At 33.6% G+C, this 20,156-nt stretch overlaps 1 protein-coding gene across 8 annotated transcripts in view; it reads left to right on the top strand.

Moving 5' to 3' along the window:
* The window catches only part of SMARCAD1 (SWI/SNF-related, matrix-associated actin-dependent regulator of chromatin, subfamily a, containing DEAD/H box 1), an 89,877-nt gene that overhangs the window by 56,743 nt on the left and 12,978 nt on the right, over positions 1-20,156 (top strand). For all 8 annotated transcript variants that reach the window (XM_060416875.1, XM_012179672.5, XM_042251240.2 and 5 more), the window contains exons 7-11: positions 897-998; positions 1,976-2,057; positions 3,383-3,774; positions 12,248-12,447; positions 18,278-18,368. In XM_060416875.1, the coding sequence (XP_060272858.1) occupies positions 897-998; positions 1,976-2,057; positions 3,383-3,774; positions 12,248-12,447; positions 18,278-18,368 (867 nt within the window). The remainder of the gene's footprint in view (positions 1-896; positions 999-1,975; positions 2,058-3,382; positions 3,775-12,247; positions 12,448-18,277; positions 18,369-20,156) is intronic.

Genomic DNA, 20,156 nt, shown 5'->3' with positions numbered 1-20,156 from the left:
AGCTCTGGTTTAATTTTTCAACCTTATAGCCTTTCCATAGTCTCTGTGCTCCAGCCCAAACAGGCCAATTACTATTACAAAAAACATGTCCAGTTTTCTTCTTCCTACTCCTAACTTCCTTAGCATTTTATATCTCTAGCTAGTGGAACTTCCTCTTATTCCTGTTTGTGAGGGAGGTATTGCTCACAATTTAGATATTTCTCTGTTAGGTAATGAAAGAAAAAATAGCACTGTTGTTGGACAAGAAAGGAGGTAGAAGAGAAAGTGTGAAACTACTTTTTTCTCTTTTGTGTGTAGAGCATGTGGTGCAGTTCTTAGCAACGTAAATAGGTGCTTTTAGATTGACCAAGATACAAGATTTCTCCTATATGTGAACCCAAGAGATCTTGTTTGTTTGTTTTTTATTTAAATGTGGAACCAGTTTCTTCAAATGAAGTTAAGTGACAGAGGAAAGAGATAGTGTATGAGTAGCCAGTTACTCCCAAATTAATGTTTAATTTATATATTATTTAGTTACATACAAGTTTCTCTGTTAACTGTGTCGCTTTTATGTTGTGACTCAGCAGTTAATATTTATACCTGAATTATTTCAAGTTAGTTTTAGTATCATTCTAGTTTTTTTACCAAATATCTCTCATTTTGAGCGTTGTATCAATATGAGTGAAGTATGAGTTACTAGATATGTAGTCAGGGTCTTTGAGTGATCTTAAACCAGTAATATTTTTATTCTTAAGATGTAAATTTGTCAACTTTCACATGAACAAAAAAAAGCATTTTTGAATTCTTAATGGAATGTGAAAGCTTTCAAATCAAGTCAAAATACAAGTGTGACTGTCTTAAGACTGTTCTTCCTGATGATCTCTTAAATTGGTTCTCTTTTCTTTTGTCCCCATTAGGGAGAAGAGTCAAATGAATCTGCAGAGTCTAGCACTAACTGGGAAAAGCAGGAAAGTATTGTGTTGAAATTACAAAAGGAATTTCCCAATTTTGATAAAGAGGTGAGTACTCATATATAGATATTTAATCAGTGTGTGCTGTTTGTATTACAAAATAGTCTTTGAGGTCAACTGCATGAAAAGCTTAGAGTGATTTTTGCATTTTTCTAATTATATTTAATTTAACTTGTTTATCAATATTATAAAACATATTTGTATAACTTGTTTACCTTGTTCATTTGCCTTATTTGATACTATAATATCAACATTATAATGATAACATCATGTAAGCTTCATAAATATAATTGTAGTAATAGTTGTCAACTCATATATAAAATGCAAAGTCATCTATAATCCCAAGTAACTTCTTTTAGTTTTCTTCATATTCTCAACCTTTGATTTTTTTGTAAAGAATTTTAAAGTGTAATATCCACTTTAGTGCCTTGATATTCCGTAATCTTTAGTTTATTTGCTAGGTAGTAAAAATACTTTCAGAGTCAGTAAAGACCCATGCCAAGCATGCCATTACTAAAAGAGCCTCTGTTTTATCATATGGTGCTTGGAAACACATTATTTGTTTCACATTGGGAATACATTTATACCTGTATTGATTTATTCAGGTATACACACATCTGCTAAATTCTGATGAGCTAAAGGCAAAGTCTTGTTGCTATACTGGTTCTTTACATATGTTCAAATTACGTTTTGAAGTTAACAGTTTATGAAAAAGCTTAACTGCATGTTGAAGTTTAACTGAGCAAACATTTTTTGATATTCTGATGTTCAGAGTACTCCACAGCAAGAGTAAAAATGCAAAAACTGTCAAGCTTCCTGCCCTTTGAAGAAAGACTGTTGTATATTTATGGAAGTGAAATTGTATATACAGAAAGTATTTGTAAAGAGCAACATAAAAGCAAGTGTGAAATCATCAGATATGAATTCTTTTAAGTTCTTAAGTGATTTATTTTTTAAAGTATAAAACTTTTTTTTCAACAAGTCATTCTAGATTTTTAATAAAAAGATCAATGACTTATTCCTAGGAATTAAGGGAAGTACTCAAGGAACATGAATGGATGTACACAGAGGCTTTAGAATCTTTAAAAGTATTTGCAGAAGACCAAGGTAATTATCTGTTCTATATTATTATAGAAAATTCATACTCCCCAATATATTATATTGTAGTATGTAAGAAAATAGTAAACCTGTTAGTTAATAACCAGAGAATGGGATTGCAAGAGATATTAGAAACCAGTTCCCTGTATTCCTTGTAATCATTGTAAGATAGATGTCCTCACCTACACTATATGAATATCAAAAGCATCAGTATCAGTATAAGGTGAGTGTCGCTGGCATGGAAGAAGCTCACTGATCCCATAGTGGAATATTTTTAACTTTAGGAACGTAAGGGTAGGGAAATAGTGGGGAGAAGTTGAACAACACATGTTTAGTAACATTCTTAAGTAGGAATCAAGTAGACTAGCTCTTCTTAATTACAAAGCCAGTTTTTAAAAATCCCAACACAATAGCTGTAGGTTTTCTGTTGTTTTTATTAATGAATTATTTTAGGTAATGCTGTACAAGTGCTCTTGATGGCACAGAGAATGGTATTGTGTGGAGAAAAGAAAGCCACTAATATCATCAGCTCTGAGTCTGAAATAAGATTCAGAAGAGAAGGATTACGAATGTGAAGAAATTCAATTTATTTTTCTTATCTTTTAATACATGTACAAAAATGAATGTATGAAAATGTGCAAGTCTCAAAGCTCTTTGAATAAGTAAAGCATTCTAGATAATAAAATAATGATTATAGATTAATTGTTCATATTTCTTACTAGTATGTAAAATAAATGTACCTTCAATCACAGACATCTTAGAAATCCATGGACTATAACAGATTAATCAGTGATAAAGTAGTGGTGCTTTTTAATAATATATGTAAATGACTTTTAGTAAAGATGAACCTATCTTTAGTAAAGAACCATCTTTAGTAAAGATGAATAGTGGAGATAGGTGATGGGAAAATTAATTATAAAATGGATAGTTTTAATTTATGATGAGCATTGTTTTTCTAACACCCATCAGTTTTGGCCTGGGGATGGAGCTGCTAAATACCATCGTGGGTGTCTTATGTATATGCAGCTGCCATTTACATTCTCAGGATCTTTGATAGAAAATGAGGATTTACATTTAATTCATTTTAAGAAGTTATCACCTGTTTTTGAAACTAATAATTCATTGTATAATTTCATACTCTACTTCAGTATTTCTCTTTAAGGCAAATCAAGATGTAACAATAAATTGTAATTGAATTCTGCATTGAAAAACACATGAATACTGTTTTAAATATTTTTCTTATATGAAATCTTACATCTTATATGAAGTCTTATATCTTTATATTTAATTTATATCTTTCTAATATAGTTATTTTTGTCTTTCTTTGTACTCAGATATGCAATATGCTTCACCGAGTGAGTTTCCAAATGGAAAAGAGGTTTCTTCAAGAAGTCAAAATTATCCTAAAAATGCAACTAAAACAAAACTGAAACAGAAATGTTCCATGAAACCACAAAATGGTTTTAACAAGAAACGTAAAAAAAATGTATTTAATCCTAAAAGAGTTATTGAAGACTCTGAATATGATTCAGGTTCTGATGTCGGTAGTTCGCTAGACGAGGACTATAGTAGTGGTGAAGAAGTGATGGAGGATGGCTATAAAGGTAAAATCCTCCACTTCCTTCAAGATGCTTCAATTGGTGAACTTACTTTGATTCCTCAGTGTTCTCAGAAAAAGGCTCAGAAGATAACAGAACTCCGGCCCTTTAATAGTTGGGAAGCTCTGGTAAGGCTACATTTTTTTCCCCCTGTGTGAGTGTGTGTGTGTTTTCACTGTACCGTTCATAGTCAAGGTGTCTTCAGCCTAGGGAAGCATAGATGGGTGGCCTTATCCTGTGTAGAGTCAAACATTACTTACCATTCTAAGCCAATAGTATTTCAAATAGTGTCATATGACCTAATTTTGAATGAATTAGGGGGTGATTTTCCTGAAAAACCCTAAGCTGATTGGCTGGGCATACTGTCACTCATTTTTTTGCATAGAAACTTGGTTCATTTCACTGCAGAAGAAGAAATTGGAGCTTACCATTAAGGAAGGAGTTGTTTGCTAGCCTGTTCTGATCTGTTACTGCTGAGACACCATGCAGAAAGCAAGAATGTGGCAGAAATTTTACAACAACTACTTGAAGAGCAATAGCAACATCCAGGGGAGCTCCATGATTCAAAATGCCAGCCTAAGTGTTTTATGCTTCACCACAAAAGAAGTAGTTGTTTATTTTCTTTTTCTTTTTGAAAGTGACAGCTCAATCTCTAACATGCTTTTCTTGGTTAAACAACGCGGCCATTTTATGGAGTGTAGCAGGCTGCAGCGTTTTTAAGTGGAAAGATAGAAAAGTGTTTGGAAGCCTAGAATTCAATCGTTAGGTGAAGGGAAGGCATAAGCATTGGTAAGTACACTTTGCATGATCATTCTCTGGAATTTCATTTCCTGTAAACAAGTTTTATCTAAAATACCTGTATTTTGAGTTTTATAAATGTCAACACTCAGCAAATCTTATTCATACAGAAAAAAATAAGAACTCTTGTCTTTTAAATTTTGCTTTATCTTTTATGAAAATGTGGGCTTTTCGAGCATGAATTCTAAACAAGCCCTGCTGTGAAAGCAATATAGATGATTTTTTATAGCTTTAGAATATGAAGTAACTCTTGATGCTTTATAAAGTTTTTAAGTTTTATTCTCTAACTTAAGGAGTAAAGTTGCTTTGTGATTAATTTTGTACTTGGTCAAATCTGTGTGAACCTAAGTTCCCTTGATGAGTATCTTGAAGTGGCAGTGGGGGAAGGTCCCTGAACAATGGCTTGTAAATAGCAATTTTTTAAAAATTAAAATATTTGGAAAATAAAGAAACAACATTACTGATATTCTGTGGGTTTGAAAATAAATAAATAAAGACATTCATTTTGCCTAAAGCTTTTGCTTTTACAGAGAACATCTGTCAAAGCAGGCCCTTTCAAAACTTGTTTGGCTTTGCCTAAGTGATTTATTTGTTAAAGTATTTGCTGAAGGGCTTTCTTGTTCTTATTTTCTTCCTTTTCTTCTTTCTTTTAATCTTGAATGGTCTCCTGTGTTGTTGCAGAGTTGGGTTGCTCAGGCTTGTTGAGATTCTGATTTATTTAATAAGGAATGCAATTATCTGCGCCAGTATGTTTAGTCACTGTAACCACTTGCCCACATATCTTACAGTAAAAGTAAATTATACCAGAGTGATATGTCCCAGATGCTTTGAAAAATATTCAACAACTTAGCATGTAGAAAGCATATTTCCCGTACTAATTAATTGGCATAGTTTAAATTAGTCTTGACATGAATTTAGAGATTATCTACTTAAACCTCCTAAAGCATCTTGCCCCCTTTCTTAAAGTTGAATACAGAGACTGTTTTCACTAGCCAGTCATATTATGTTGATTATTTTATATAGCAGTTAAAAAGCAAACTTGGCCACTTGAGTTTAGCATATACAGTGCTTTAGTAAAAAAGTAAATGTAACTTTTAGGAAAATTAGTAGGACTTTAAACTTCTCCTTTCAGTTACTTTAGAATTTTGAATGAGACTAGTTTAAAGAGCAATTTAACGTCTTAAAAGTTACTAAAGGAAAGTCAGTATTATGTACATTTTCGTAAAAAAAAGGAAAATGCATGTTATAGTTTACTTCTTCCCTATTAATCAGAGAGGCTTGCTAACACACCTGTGAGCTACTTCAAACAGAAACAAATAGCATTTACCTTTGTTTTCATAACTACTATTTTTAGAAATTCCTATGAGAATTAGTTGAAATTTTAATTACGTCCCTCAGTCATACTCAAGTGAAAATTACAAGGCATATTAAGAGCAGTGTACAAATGTCTAGTAAACTAGACATTATTATTGAAGCTTATTTTAGTCTTAAGGATTGGAGAATTTGGCAGAGCTTTAAAAACTCATTAGATATTTCATTACAGTGCAAACTGAGCCAATAAATCAAGTACACACATCTATTTTAATTATGATTTTTGCCCAGATGACAGTCTCCATGACGTTGATGGGTTAAATGTAATCATTAGTATTTCATTGTCTTATTTTATTATAAAATTAGTTTGAATGTGAAAATTATCTTAGTGTCTTTTAAACAAAAGTTGAACAATATAATTATGACTTTGTCAGAGAAGTACATTTTAAAAAAATACTCTGAGATATTCTAGTCACCTTTATTTTACATGAGGAAAATTATGTTTTTTTTAACAAAATAAGTGCATTATGTGAGGGTATTTATGTTTGCAGCTTTATATCGTTTTTAAAAATGAAAATTTAAAGATTGTCCAATTTTCCTCGTAATTTTTCCATTTCTCTTATTTTTCTGCTTAATAGCAGTAAAGTATGTGCTTATGGTGTGAAGCCACATTGTTAAATCATGTACTTTGGAAATATAGCCAGCCAAAATGTTATTAGTTTAAAAACATGTACTGTTAATGTGATGTTGGCGTTTTTATTGCCAGATTTCACACATTTGATGGCACCAGTTCATCCACCGCTTACTGAATTTTTATTTAGCTTTGTGCAAAGTAAGGTGGAGATACTATTATGTCTATGATCTTATATGTTGCACCTTTATACTTTAATCAGAACAGTAGTGTATACTGATCAGTTGAAGATTCATGAGTAGCTAACTCTATGTAAATAACTCAACCTAAAATGTTTTCATGTATGCACTTAATTCCATAACATTTAGATCAGTATAAATGCAGTTTTCTTTGACTGTTAACCAAGCAAACAAGGTTTAGCTCACATGGAAACACTAAGCGCCTTGTTGTGCTGCTCCCATCCTCTAGTGACTTATACTGCGAGTTTTCTCTCGCTTTGTTTTCCTGGTGGTTATTGTACAATGTCTGTGAATTTGTTACTTGATGCATTGTGATGTGTACTACTTCCTGATAGGGTGGCTTCAATAAAATGGAGAAGATTGCTGGACTCAGGCTTTGTTTTCACTTTTGTAAGTTTGATAAATATTTATTTTGAAATCACATATGCATTTGAGTACTTTGTAAGCTGCTGTGCCACTTTTTATTTAGGGGGGAAATTAAGTGTGCTTTTAAACAATTTTCCCCTTCCTGTAGAAATTCAGTTACTTGTGCTGTAAGAGCGACACATGGTGGCAGGAGATAGGTACTTCAGTTTGTGACTATTTTAAAAACATTAATACTTTTTAATCAAAGAGATGGTAATCAGGGCCATGTTGATGTTCTTTTTTTTTTTTCATTAAATTATCCAGTTACTATCAATTACTTTTTCTTTCCCTCTGAAAGAAATAGCTTTATCATTTTTTTAAAGAATTTGTTTTGTCTAAAGTTGAAACAGTACATGCAAGAAGAAAAAAGAAAGTCAAGTTTAGCCAAAATTCTACCAAAGATAGTCACCACTTAAGATTTATTGAGTATCCATCTGTTTATGTGTATGTTTGTATATTTCACATTATGTAATTAGGGTCATATTTTTATGCTCATCAATAACTTTAGATTTCTTAGTAGATTCCGCTTTTACAGAGTACTTTGTATTTCTTAAGTCTTGTTTTAGTGAAGCTAAATAACTTACAGGATTGTTAAATGCTTTTTGTCTTCAGAGCAGTGACATAACAGTAGTTTTCTTACACCTTTTCTTAAGGGGGAGATGCCCATTTCCCCTGCCTCCACACACACTTGATGAAAATATTTTGAAGTTAAATGTTGGATTTTTTAATGTTTATTATTTATGCATATATTTAGATAAAAAGGTTAAATAATTCTACAGCCTTGTTCTCCCTGAAAATCCGTAGGAATCCATCCGCTTCCTAGCCCATTTCTTGTGCTGCAAATAATTGCTTCCATATCTTGTCTGATTCTTATCGCTTTTATATCTCTAGGTAATATAAACATAATGCTTTTCTAAATTTTTCAGTTGCAGGGCTTATTTGTTGACATGACACAAGACATTATAGCATTGGGGTAGGATTAGCTCTCTTCTCACTGTCTGTCTCACATGCCCATTTCCCAGGCCTAGCAATATCTTAATAATGTGATAATTTTGAAAATCTTTTCTTTAGTATCTACTTTGTTAGACTATGCAAATACCTTTCATAACTGAACCTTGTAATATACAATATGATTGCTTTTTTTCTCTTGCTCAGCATTTTGTTTTCCCTAATTATTAGCTGTCTTGATTCTTCTCTTGTCTTAGTTTTTGTATATATACTTGTTACTTCAATTCTAGACTCTTCCCTAGTTGTCTAAATTTCCCCTCAGTTATTAAACACTTCAGATATTTTATCAGTTTTATCTTCTTGAAAAAGTCTTCTGGAGTCTTAAGACCTGCTCTGGTTTGGACTGGTTGTTCATAGGTCAAATGATCAGTTGTGACATTGGGGTCTGATTTCCCTGACATCCTGAGGAAACTTGTTTTTCTGTCTTTGTGTTTCATGCCTCTTTATTTAGTCCCTTGGTTTCATAAATACCTGCTAGGAAGTTGTTGAATAATAGAGTGGAGCTAAATGGCCTCGTTTTAAATCCCAGTTCTGACATTTTCTAGCAACTTACATGACCTTAAGCAAGTTCTGTCTCTGTTCCTCTATTTCTTCATCTGTAAATGGGCTGTAATTATGGTACTGACCAGTCTAAGGATTGGAAAGTAAGTGCCTGTTCAGTTGTCTGTCTCTTGAAAAACGTTAGCTGCAGATACCCACAATATATTATTAGTGAAATGTTAAGAAACCATTGTAGTTTTCTACTCATTCATCAGTGTCATTTCTAGACATACTGAGTCAAACTTTTTGGATCAAATCATTTTTCTGTCTTTTTAACCCACTCTGTGCTTTAAAACAGGTTTATGACAGGTGACATTACCCACAGTATGTTTAAGACTGCTTTTTTTAGCCTCCCTTTGGTAATTTGACAAATTCCTGTCTAGTGAGATATAACAGAAGTATACTGTGATTTTTGAAAGAATCCTTAAAGGATCTCTTCTTCCTGTTAAGTGTGATGTTGGGAACCACATGCAAGGATATTGAAGCAACAAAGTAGAAGTTTTGGTTTTTGGAACCACTCTACCAGATCTGAACTGCTCCCTAGAGTCTTCATTTACATGAGAGAGATGTTTTGCATTTACTATTACTTATTACTAAAGCTAATATTAGCAAATTTATCAAACAGTGAAACTTTTTTCTCTTTCTGATGAGAAATGAAACTGATGTCTTACATTCATTGACAATGTATCACTACTTAGATCTAAATTCTAAACTAACAGCAATAATTTGGGTCATCTCTAATGTTGGCTGTCTTATATGGAAGGAGGGGTAAAGAGTGTGAGAAGCTCAGAGAGTTAAGTTTTGAAACTTTGACTTCAAAAATACCAAAATGTCAAGTTCACTAAGTCTCAGTCAGACTGTTACAGCATTGTGGAATGAGTTGCGTTTTGCACACCCCATCGTTGCCCCTACAAGAATATTAGACAGAAAAATTAGAATAGTGTAGCAGTGGCACCCCACTCCAGTACTCTTGCCTGGAAAATCCCATGGACGGACGAGCCTGGTAGGCTGCAGTCCATGAGATCGCTGAGAGTCGGACACGACTAAGCGACTTCACGTTGACTTTTCACTTTATAGATTGGAGAAGGAAATGGCAACCCACTCCAGTGTTCTTGCCTGGAGAATCCCAGGGACGGGGCAGCCTGGTGGGCTGCCTTCTGTGGGGTTGCACAGAGTTGGACACAACTGAAGCGACTTAGCAGCAGCAGCAAACCTTTGTGTACTCATCACCAGCTTCAGTTACCCCCTTGAATCTTGTTTCATCTGTCCTCCCCGCTACTCCTCCATTCCCTGTCTCCCCCCACCTTCCTCTGCCTCTCTCCCTCCCTCCTGCCCCAACCCTTCCTATAATCTTTGGTGAAGAAACTGGATCATTTGTTCTATAGCTTCCCAGTTTGGGCTTTTCTGGTTATATTTTCTGTGGAATTAGAAGTAACAAAATTGGAATTAGATGTTCCCACCAGTACTATTAAATGGTTGGTGATGTGTTCTTTCATCAGGAAGTGGTAATGTTTGGTTACTTGTTTGTTTAATGTATGTTTATATCCTGCTTCTCTAAGTTCTGACATATTAAATTGATCTTTTTGAGTCAAAATTGTTCTTTGCGATTTCTGGCCTTATTACTCTGAAAGGACTTCCTCGATTATATTATACACATGAACTTCTGTCTTTTTTTCCTTGTGAGAGTCAGACATGACTTAGCAACTGAACAACAACTTGTAATACCAGTTGTTAACACTTAAAATTGTATGTTGTGTGTCTTTCCCAATGACTGTAAACCACATGAGAACCAGGAATATGTCTGTATGCCAGGTATGTTTACCAGCCAGGGTAGTGATAAATAAAATTGTTATTTTATTTAAAAATAAAGCACACAATAAATGGCAGTTATTTGCAGAAAAAAGGGGGTTTTGCTTTTTAACTTTCACAGTTTTATTTTGTTTTATTTGGGGAGTTACTAGTTTTTAGTGAAAAGAGCATTAACTGGAGTCTTTTTATCCTGCTTTGTAACCTTGGGAATTGAGCCTTGATTATTCATCCGGAACTGGTGGACTGATCTTGCAGTTGTGGGGACTTAGTGAGTCTTACCTAGCAGTCTCTGGCACATACAAAGCACACACTGTATGTTCCTTTTTTTTTTCCTGGCTATTCTTGTTGGTTCTCTCTCATACATATATATCACAACCACATACCCCATAATAGACATGAGATTATTTTGGGGGGTTCCATTTAAAAATAAAAATATTGTAATTAAAGTTCTAGTAGAACCTCCTTAAAATCTTCAAGGCACTGATTCCCACATATCCCCTTCTTTATGTGTAAATCTTTTCCCTGAAAGTACCAAATGGAAGGTTACATTGTGATTATGAATGTATGTTGTCCTTGTGAAAATATAAAGTAGTGTGCAAATAACTTCGTATTTCATAGTGCCATTTTTTGGCACGCTGCATCTTTGTTTTGTTGTTTTTTATTCCTGCAGTGCAATAATAATATGGCTTTGGGACAGATTAAAAATTTCATTTCTTACCAACTTACTCTAAGTTAGATATAAAAAAAATGTATTAATATAAACTATTTTTTATGAAATTTTCTCAGTATATCCGCTACTAAATTTCTATTGCTTGAGCTTTTCTTTGAACTTAGAAATATTGTGATAACAGGGATTATTTAGAGTTGTTAATGAGATTCTTGTTACAACTTGAAAAAATATGCCAAGTAAGATGTCATGAGTCAAAATCATGTGGTTTTTATCTTGATAAGATAGTTTTAGTTTAGTTAGCTTTATTCTGTTCTGAATTTTATTTTTCTTTTTGTCCAACAAACAGCTTTCAGATAGCTACTGGGATTTTTTCTAATCGTTTACACAAAAAATATTTTTTGTACAGTATTTCAGGGTATATTATTTTTCAGTTCTGTGGAAAAATTCTAATTCTGTTAAAACTTCTACACTGTGAAGTAGTCAATATCTCCTTTAGAAAAATAAATATGAATATATTTTGAAAGAAATTCTGAGTTTTCACACAAAACCATTTATCCAAGTCTTGTGAAATTGATATTAAGTTTAATCAAACTATCAAATTGGTCACAGTTAACTTTTGATTCAGGCAGTATCTTTCCAAGTATTAGTCTCAGGTTAGGGTAAAATATCAAGGGACAATATCAATAATTGGAGTTCTGAAAGCTTGAGGGGTTGTACTTTGATGCTAGATAGGGAAAAGTATGTTTCAGAAAAATTAATCTTATAGTCATATGACTGTATGTCACATTCATAGGAAGTGACAAAAATAAGAGATCTGGTCTCCAGTTATTACATTTGGCATTGTTACCTTTGGTAATAGACATGAATCGAGTTTTAAAGGCAAAAAAATGACTGATAGGAGACATTAACAATTACATTAGAGTTTCTCCCATAAGAAAACAGCTATTAGAATCAAAGTATTTTGAAGAGAAAGATGTATTTTATTTCAACATGATGAGTTTAAGATGGCAGTGAGATTTATCAAAGAGAAATATGATAATGAAAATGCCGGTTGTCTTTGCACTTGATTAAGGAAGGTCATTAATAAAAGTTTAAGAAACTTTTTTCCATCACAAAGAAAGAAATTGAGATTGACTCTCCGTTTGACTCTAGATCTGAACTGTTAAATTATTTTTCTTTTCATGCCGTAGTTCACAAAGATGTCCAAAACGAATGGCTTATCAGAAGATTTGATATGGCACTGTAAAACACTGATTCAAGAAAGGGATGTAGTTATAAGGCTTATGAACAAATGTGAAGACATTTCAAATAAACTGACAAAACAAGTTACCATGCTCACTGGAAATGGAGGTGGATGGAACACAGAGCAACCCTCCATTCTAAACCAAAGGTAACACTTGTATGCACCTATTTATTGTTTTATCTCAGTTGTGTAAGGTTTTTTTTTTATTTCTATATTGTGCCTTAGAAACTTAACCATGGAAATGATAGGAAAACTAATGTCAAAAGGGAAAACCAGGATTTCCTAAAGTGGTCCATAAGTGGTGTGTGAATTCTTTTCCGTTGATCTCCTCTCCCCTTCTCCTCAGTCAGGATATTTTCCTCCATTATCACATTGTAAGTTAGAGGGAAAAAATATTACGGTCTTACATAACCTACGTTTTCCTTGTGATGACAGATAATTTCTTATACAGTCACAGAACCTGAAAAGGTGGTTTTAGCTACCTCTTTACTTAATTTAGGGCTTCGAAGAGTCAGCTGCTCAATTCTATCAACGTAAGAATTTGTCTTAGTTCAATTTCTTTCTAATCATGAATGTCCTATATATGTGATTAAATGTTTTAAATGGCTTTCAGAAGCCCAAATTTTTAAATTTTTTTGAGGTAAAAACACATAAAAAGTGAAAAGGACACTTCTATTAAATAGACTATGTAAGGAAAATTGATTTTTTTTTTAAATACATGAAGTATATTCCCCCACCTGTTGCTGTCAGTAAAATACCTTGTCAGAATTCTTGCAAAAAATAAGCACTAACGTATTTTCACTAAAAAAAAAAATTGTCCAACAACCAGAACATAACTAACACAGCATTTTGTGATTGTGAACATCCCTACTTTGCATGATGTTGGGATATGGTGGGCGGATGGTTGTTTTGAACTTCTTTTAAAAGTTTTTTTTTAAGTTGTCTGGAAACCTAGAACTGTTCAGAATGCTTCCATTTTAAAAAAGGTATAAAATTGTTTACTGTGATAGACATACAGGCAGAAACATGGAAACAATTGGTTTCTAAGATCAGAGCCTCGTTAGAATTACTTACGGTATATCCATACTCTGCAGTGTTATGTAATTTTTTAAATGAATTATTTCTGTTCAGAATATTTCTGGTAGGTATATAATAAGATTAGCACCAGGGCCTCATTAAAATTAATTACCTTCATTGGTGATTTTTTATACTTCTTGATATTTTACTAAGTTAATGATCAAAGCATATTTGCTGATCATTGGTTAATTTAAAAAATCAAGATTAAAAAAAAAATCAGGATATGGTTACTGGCCTTTAATAGTAAGCTACAATCTTTTCTGTGCCCTTCTAGGGTGCTATGGGATGGTGTAGGGAAACGTGATGCAGTTCCCACAAAGAAGCTCTTTTCTCTGTTGCATAGAAAGAACTATGACCATGTCAGCAAATTCATCTCCTAAAAGTGTAGTTGGAGCTGCTCCTTCTTGTTCTACAGCATTGGATATGGGGAGTTCTTCACTCTACAAGGCTTACCCAGTTGAGTCTACTTTATCGTGATTTGGATTTTAAAAAATCAAGTGCTTTATTGCATCACTTAAAAAATTTCTCTCTTAAACCCACATCCACAAAGTCCTGTCACTTGTAAATAGTATGATCAGGTAATAAAGGTATCCTTTCCATTAGACTGAAGACTTTTTTATGAAATATTGAACAGATAAGAAAAATAGGTGGTTTTTTTTTTTTTTTTAGGTGCTTACTGGATCTTGTCCAAAGTACAGCTTCTGAAGCCCTATACAGATAGTCTAGAGTTTATTTAGATACACTTTTAGGGGGTGAAATTTGTTGTCTTGGCTTTTGTTTTAGCCAGTGTAAGTTGCACAAGCAACTTGCAGATTTTCACTTGGTATACTGGCCAAGCATAATGGCCAGTAGAGACATTTAAAGTACTTTCCTTGCCTTGGGAAAGGGTTTATTAGTACTGAAGAAAATATTACGCAATCCTGATGAATAACCTGTTATGCTTTTACTTAACAGAATGAATTCTTTGTAGTAAAGTTTATTTTGAAGCAAAATTTTGTTAACTATTTTCCTATTATGAATTTATAAGAATTCTAGCAGAAAAATAACCTTTTAGAGATAAAAGAAAAGACAGACATAGTGTAACTATGACATATTTTTAACTGTGTAACCTGTTAAAGTCCTGGCAAAAGAAAAAATTCTCATATGTATCTCGAAACCATTAACATTCATAATCATTATTTTAAAACATCAGAATTAAAACTGCCTTAAGTTAAAATATAATAATACAGGAGGGAAAAGTTAAAAAAACAAACCTCAGCATTACTCCTATTTTATTTCTATCATAAATGTAGCCATCTCTCAACCTTTAGCTTTAATCAGCATTTTATCAGGTTTATACTGTTCTAACTGAAAAGATAGCTCACGTGTTCAGTGTAAAATAATATCTATTTATGTGTGTCCTGTCTTTTTCTGCACTAAATCTACTAAGGTTCTTCTGATCTTGTTCAACCTCAACTTGACAGGATGATTCCATATCCTTGTTCCTAAACAGTTGCTGTGAAACCATTTGACAGTGACATCAAATGCAGAGCTATACTGCAGACGTAATCCAACTAACTCAGAGTCCTATGATGTAAATATTTTAGTAGCTTGGATACTGCTATTAGTACAAACTATTATTGTAGTAGTATTTTCAGCATTCATGTTATACTTAAGGGATATAAATTTTTGATCAACTAGCATCCCTAATCTGTTTCATATGAACTGCTGCAAAAAGTTTAGCCCTCTACTTCTGCATTTTACACTTAAATTTAGCACGTTGTATATACTCCAGTTTTCTATTTCAGGCCTTTCTCACCTTTCAAAATAATTTTGAAGCTAGTGTTCTCTGACAGGAAATTTAAGCCCAATTTAATTTCCCTCTGAAAAGAAATCAGAGTAACTTATATCTGAAAGGATTTTACCCCCTTACAAAACAAGTAACTTTAAACATGCTGCCTTATTTTCTTTCATGACCTCAGAAAATCTTAAAATCACTCTTTTCCTCATTGGGAGGTAAGAAAATCTACAATGTCGGATAGTTATGGTCCCTTACTGAGAAGAGATCACTTACCCACCTCACAAGGTCCTGGCTATACTTCATACCATTCGGATAACCCTGAGCAGTTTATATTCTTACCTGTAAACTTATGGTTGGGTTCATATGCAGTCAAAAGTTTTTAGAAAATGTTGAAATGTCAAAATTAATGGGAGGTGTAATTGTATAGCAACTAAATATTAGTGACTGACAAAGACTATAGCTGCCCTGTTTTATAACTTGTCTTAACAAGTGAATTGGGAAAATGTTTGCCAAAATTGCATTTTCAGTGATCCTTCTGCTTTCTGAAAAGATTTGTGTTATGGGCACCAGTGCTGCAACAGACAGTTGCTTATAATTTAGATAATTTAGTTACTTGTAATTTAGATAAATTGAGCAGAAGAGCAAATAAGACACATACATGTACTCAGTAAAGGTATTTAATGTCCTGATCAGAACAACTACTATAGCTGCTTTATGAGTGTGAATGAAACAATTGTATTTGAATGGAAAATTCAATGTAGAAGGTGGTTCTCAAAATCTCATCACTTTGTAAAATTTTATGTATAGTTAAGAATGTTTTAATAGACTCATTTCTTAACATGTGTTAGTGATGCATAGATTCAGTCATTTTTGTTTGTTAAAATATTTTTTGCCTATTTGTGATCAGTTTACATTGAGATAGCATATTGGCTCTTGGCGTATGTTTATGAGTGATGTAATGTGCCTACCTTATCGAGTTTTTCATCATTTTCACGGAACGTGAACCTTGATCTGTAGGGGATGACTAAGACGTTAGGAATGACTCAGAAAATAATAGAAAGTTCACTTTAAAAATAGAAAGTCGTGACTGTAGAGTAGGTGGGTCAGAGAGAGAAAACTTTCATGTTTGCTGTTTAGTGATTGAAGGCAGAGCTCTGGAACAGACCTGGATTGAATGCCAGCTCTACTCTACCACTGTAGACACAGATTCGGATAACTGTGACCTTAGGCAAGTTACTTAACTTCTTTGAATTCCAGGGAGGATTTCTCATCTATAAATGGAGATGATTATAGTAATAGTACCTACTTTATAATGTAGGTTAAATAAAGTTATAATGCATGTAAAGCCCATAGTAGAGTGTCTTGAGTCCAGTTATCAGCATTTATTTTGACTACCAGTATAGTAGAATTTATTTGGATCTGAAAAGTTGAAATACCTTCGATAGTATATTCTACTTAATATTGCTTTTCTAATGGCATAGAGATAGTACTGTCCAAGAAGACCAAAGACATTTTAAGAAATGAACTGTAAAGGCTTCAGCAACACTGCTGACTTTTTTCTACCTCTACTTTTAACTTTTTCAGATGAGAAATGTTTTGCAGATTGCACACCCCACAGTTGAAGAATAGGTTCTGATTTAAGATGGATACCTTTCTACCTTACCTGTTTGACCACTGTTCTAGTTAAAGTGTCTCGACTTCAGAATTTGACGCATTAACCATTTATCATACCCATGGCTGTGTCTAGACACGTTCCCTATGTGCAGATAGGATATGTGTAGCAGAAAGTAAAGGAACAGAATAAAAGCTGTAGAATGAGGAGCATGGCCTTGTCTTAAGTTTTTATGTTAATGTGGGGTTTAAGACAATGGCACCCCACTCCAGTACTCTTGCCTGGCAAATCCCATGGACAGAGGAGCCTGGTGGGCTGCAGTCCACGGGGTCGCTAAGAGTCGGACACAACTGAGCGACTTCACTTTCACTTCTCACTTTCATGCATTGGAGAAGGAAATGGCAACCCACTCACCCACTCCAGTGTTCTTGCCTGGAGAATCCCAGAGACAGGGGAGCCTGGTGGGCTGCCGTCTGTGGGGTTGCACAGAGTCAGACACGACTGAAGCTACTTAGCAGCAGCAGCAGCGAGTATAAGAATATGCTTTTGAGTGAGAGAGACTTTCTGAGTTAAAATTTTATCCATAAGATTTTGCTTTGTAGTTATGCAGCCTCAGGCAATTTGCTGAGCCTCAGGTTTTTTCATCTGTTAAAATGATAATAGCCTAACTCTATGGAATACTAAAAGATTGAATGAGGTAATACCTGAAAATTATATTTTTGTGTATCTGTGTATGTAATAGATGTTCAGTAAATACTAGTTTTTAACAACTTGAACTTTCAGAAAAAAACTATTGTTTTCGTCCACTGTAACGCTTCCATTTTACCTTTCAAGAAAGTTAATCCCAGGGATTAATCTGTTATGTGTTCACAAATTAAATCACATTTTGACACTTGCCTGCTGTTTTCTATTCATTGGTATTTATTTACGCCTAGCAAGTTTACATTTATACATAGTTCAAACATAAATACACAATGCATACATGCTCTGTAATTATATATACCAGCGACATTAAAGGTGATTGGCATTCATTCAGAAAGTGTTTATTAAATCAGCCTGGCAAAGTAGCAAATTATGCTTATGTTTTTGTTCTGGTACTTTTAAGTTCCTCAGTATGCTAATACTCATTCATATGAATGCATTTTTCTAATATAAATGTTAGCTTTGTAATATGTTACCATAGTTAATAGTCTAATTGTTTATGTAATTAATTTCATAGCATTACATTTTAACTGAATATGATAATACCTTTTGTAATTCTTATTGCCAGAAGTAAATCAACAAATACAGAATGCAATTTGAGAGACTTTTTAAAACGTGTTATGTTTGGGGTTCATTTTCTTAAGTGTAAATAGCTTTTATTAATAACAATAAGTTAAAAGGTAAGACCACATCTAGATACTTTCCTTTTTGTGTGCATTGTAAACCTAAACTGCGTCTCAGAAAACTAGTAGAGAAAGTTAATAGAATTATAAATCTGTAACATTCGGTAACTTTCTCTTTACCAGTTTGTCACTCAAGCCCTATCAGAAGGTTGGTTTGAATTGGCTGGCATTGGTACATAAACATGGACTTAATGGCATTTTGGCAGACGAAATGGTAAGTAGTACTCCATTTCTAGGATATATTATTGGTAGGCATCCTTGCTGTCATTTAAAAAGTGAAAATTTCCCTTGACCCTGTTAGTTTACTGCTCTTACCAAAGTATAAGCCCTCTTACCCTTCTCAGTTTTCTATTGCTTATGTGAGTTTTAGCCTCCTTACTTCCTCTCAGAAATGAAAATAGTTTTTTTTTGTCTTTCTCATCAAATTAATAAATATATATTTTTAAAATTAGGTGTTACATAAAAATACGTAGGAAAAAAAACAATATCACACATAATCCTATCACCTTAAAATAAGTATTTATTTTGCTGTATCTTTCCAGATTATTCTACAGATGTGTTTGAATGCACCATACATATATACACATGTACATACATATATATTATACTAAAAGAGATGTTACTGCCTGTGCTTTTCTATAGCTGCCTTTAAAACTGATCATAGATACTTGTCCTTGTCAGTAAGTAAATCTACACATTTATCATCACCGTCATCTCAGCCATTTTACTTTTATTAGAGATCTCTGGGTTTCTGTTCTTTTCCCAATCACATTTTACTTGGAAGTAAGCTTAGGAAGTTCATTACAGCCAATAGTCCAAGTATTGTCATGTAGAAACTTGACCTTTAATCTAACTTGTACCTTCCTTCCACCAGCTATACTTTTTAAAAAGTGTTTATTAAAAATGAATCATGTTCAGTGGAGAAAATGTTTATTGAATATATATGTATTAGGTTGTGGTGGGGGTGGTGCTCACTCTCTTAAATCATGTCCGACTGTTTGTGACACCATGGACTGCAGCATGCAGGCTTCCCTGTCCTTCACTATTTCCTGGAATTTGCTCAAACTCATGTCTGTTGAGTCAACGATGCCGTCGTCCAACCATCTGATCCTCTGTCTTCAGTCTTTCCTAGCATCAGGGTCTTTTCCTGTGAGTCAGCTCTTTTACACTGTATAGAGTTTCAAAGTAAAAATTGACAAAATAATAATCCTTGTCCTCTGTTTCGCTTCTAATAAAATAATCGTCAGTATTTTAAGATAATTCCTACGTGTACCTCATACTTTTGTTAAAACATAACAAGTGATTTAGAAAAGTGAATACTATATGCGGGATTTAAAAATAATTAGAAGTTATATATAGAATATAGAATAGTATAATTGTGGAAACTGGACTTGGAAATCAAATCTGGGTTCTGGGTCTACATTTGTCTTGCATGGGCCGCCTAACCTTTACCAAATGACCTAATCTCTCAAGGCTAAAGTTAGTAAGGCATAGGTAATTCCTATATCATATTTGGTATCAATGAGATATGTTATGTGGAACTGTTCTTGCATCCTGTAAAGTACAATATTTATGATAAGGTAGTGTCTGTTAGGGCTTCCCTAACAAAATATTAAAGACAGGGAGACTTAAACAACAGAGATTTCTCTTAGTTCTGGAGACTGGAAGTCTAAAATCGAAGTATTGGCAGGTTTGGTTTCACCAGAGGCTCCTGTCTGGTTTGTAGATAGACACATTGCTTTGTCCTCACATGGCTTTTCCTGTGGGCACATTCAGTCTTTCTTCTTAAAGATAAGGGTTGGGCCCTTACCCTTACGACTCTATATTTAACTTATCTCTTTAAAAGCTTTATCTCCAAAAAATCTTAACATTTGGAGTTAGGACTTCAACATGTAAATTTGAGGTTGAGAGCAATAACAGTTGGCAATGTTTAGCTCTCCTGAGGAGCTATTCTTCCTCTCTAGCCTTTTTTGGAGAAGGAAATGGCACCCCACTCCAGTAC

The sequence above is a fragment of the Ovis aries genome, chromosome 6, assembly GCF_016772045.2.
Source record: "Ovis aries strain OAR_USU_Benz2616 breed Rambouillet chromosome 6, ARS-UI_Ramb_v3.0, whole genome shotgun sequence".
Lineage (NCBI taxonomy): Eukaryota > Metazoa > Chordata > Mammalia > Artiodactyla > Bovidae > Ovis > Ovis aries.
The sequence above is the reverse complement of the archived record's forward strand: the minus strand, read 5'-3'. Positions and strand labels throughout refer to the sequence as shown.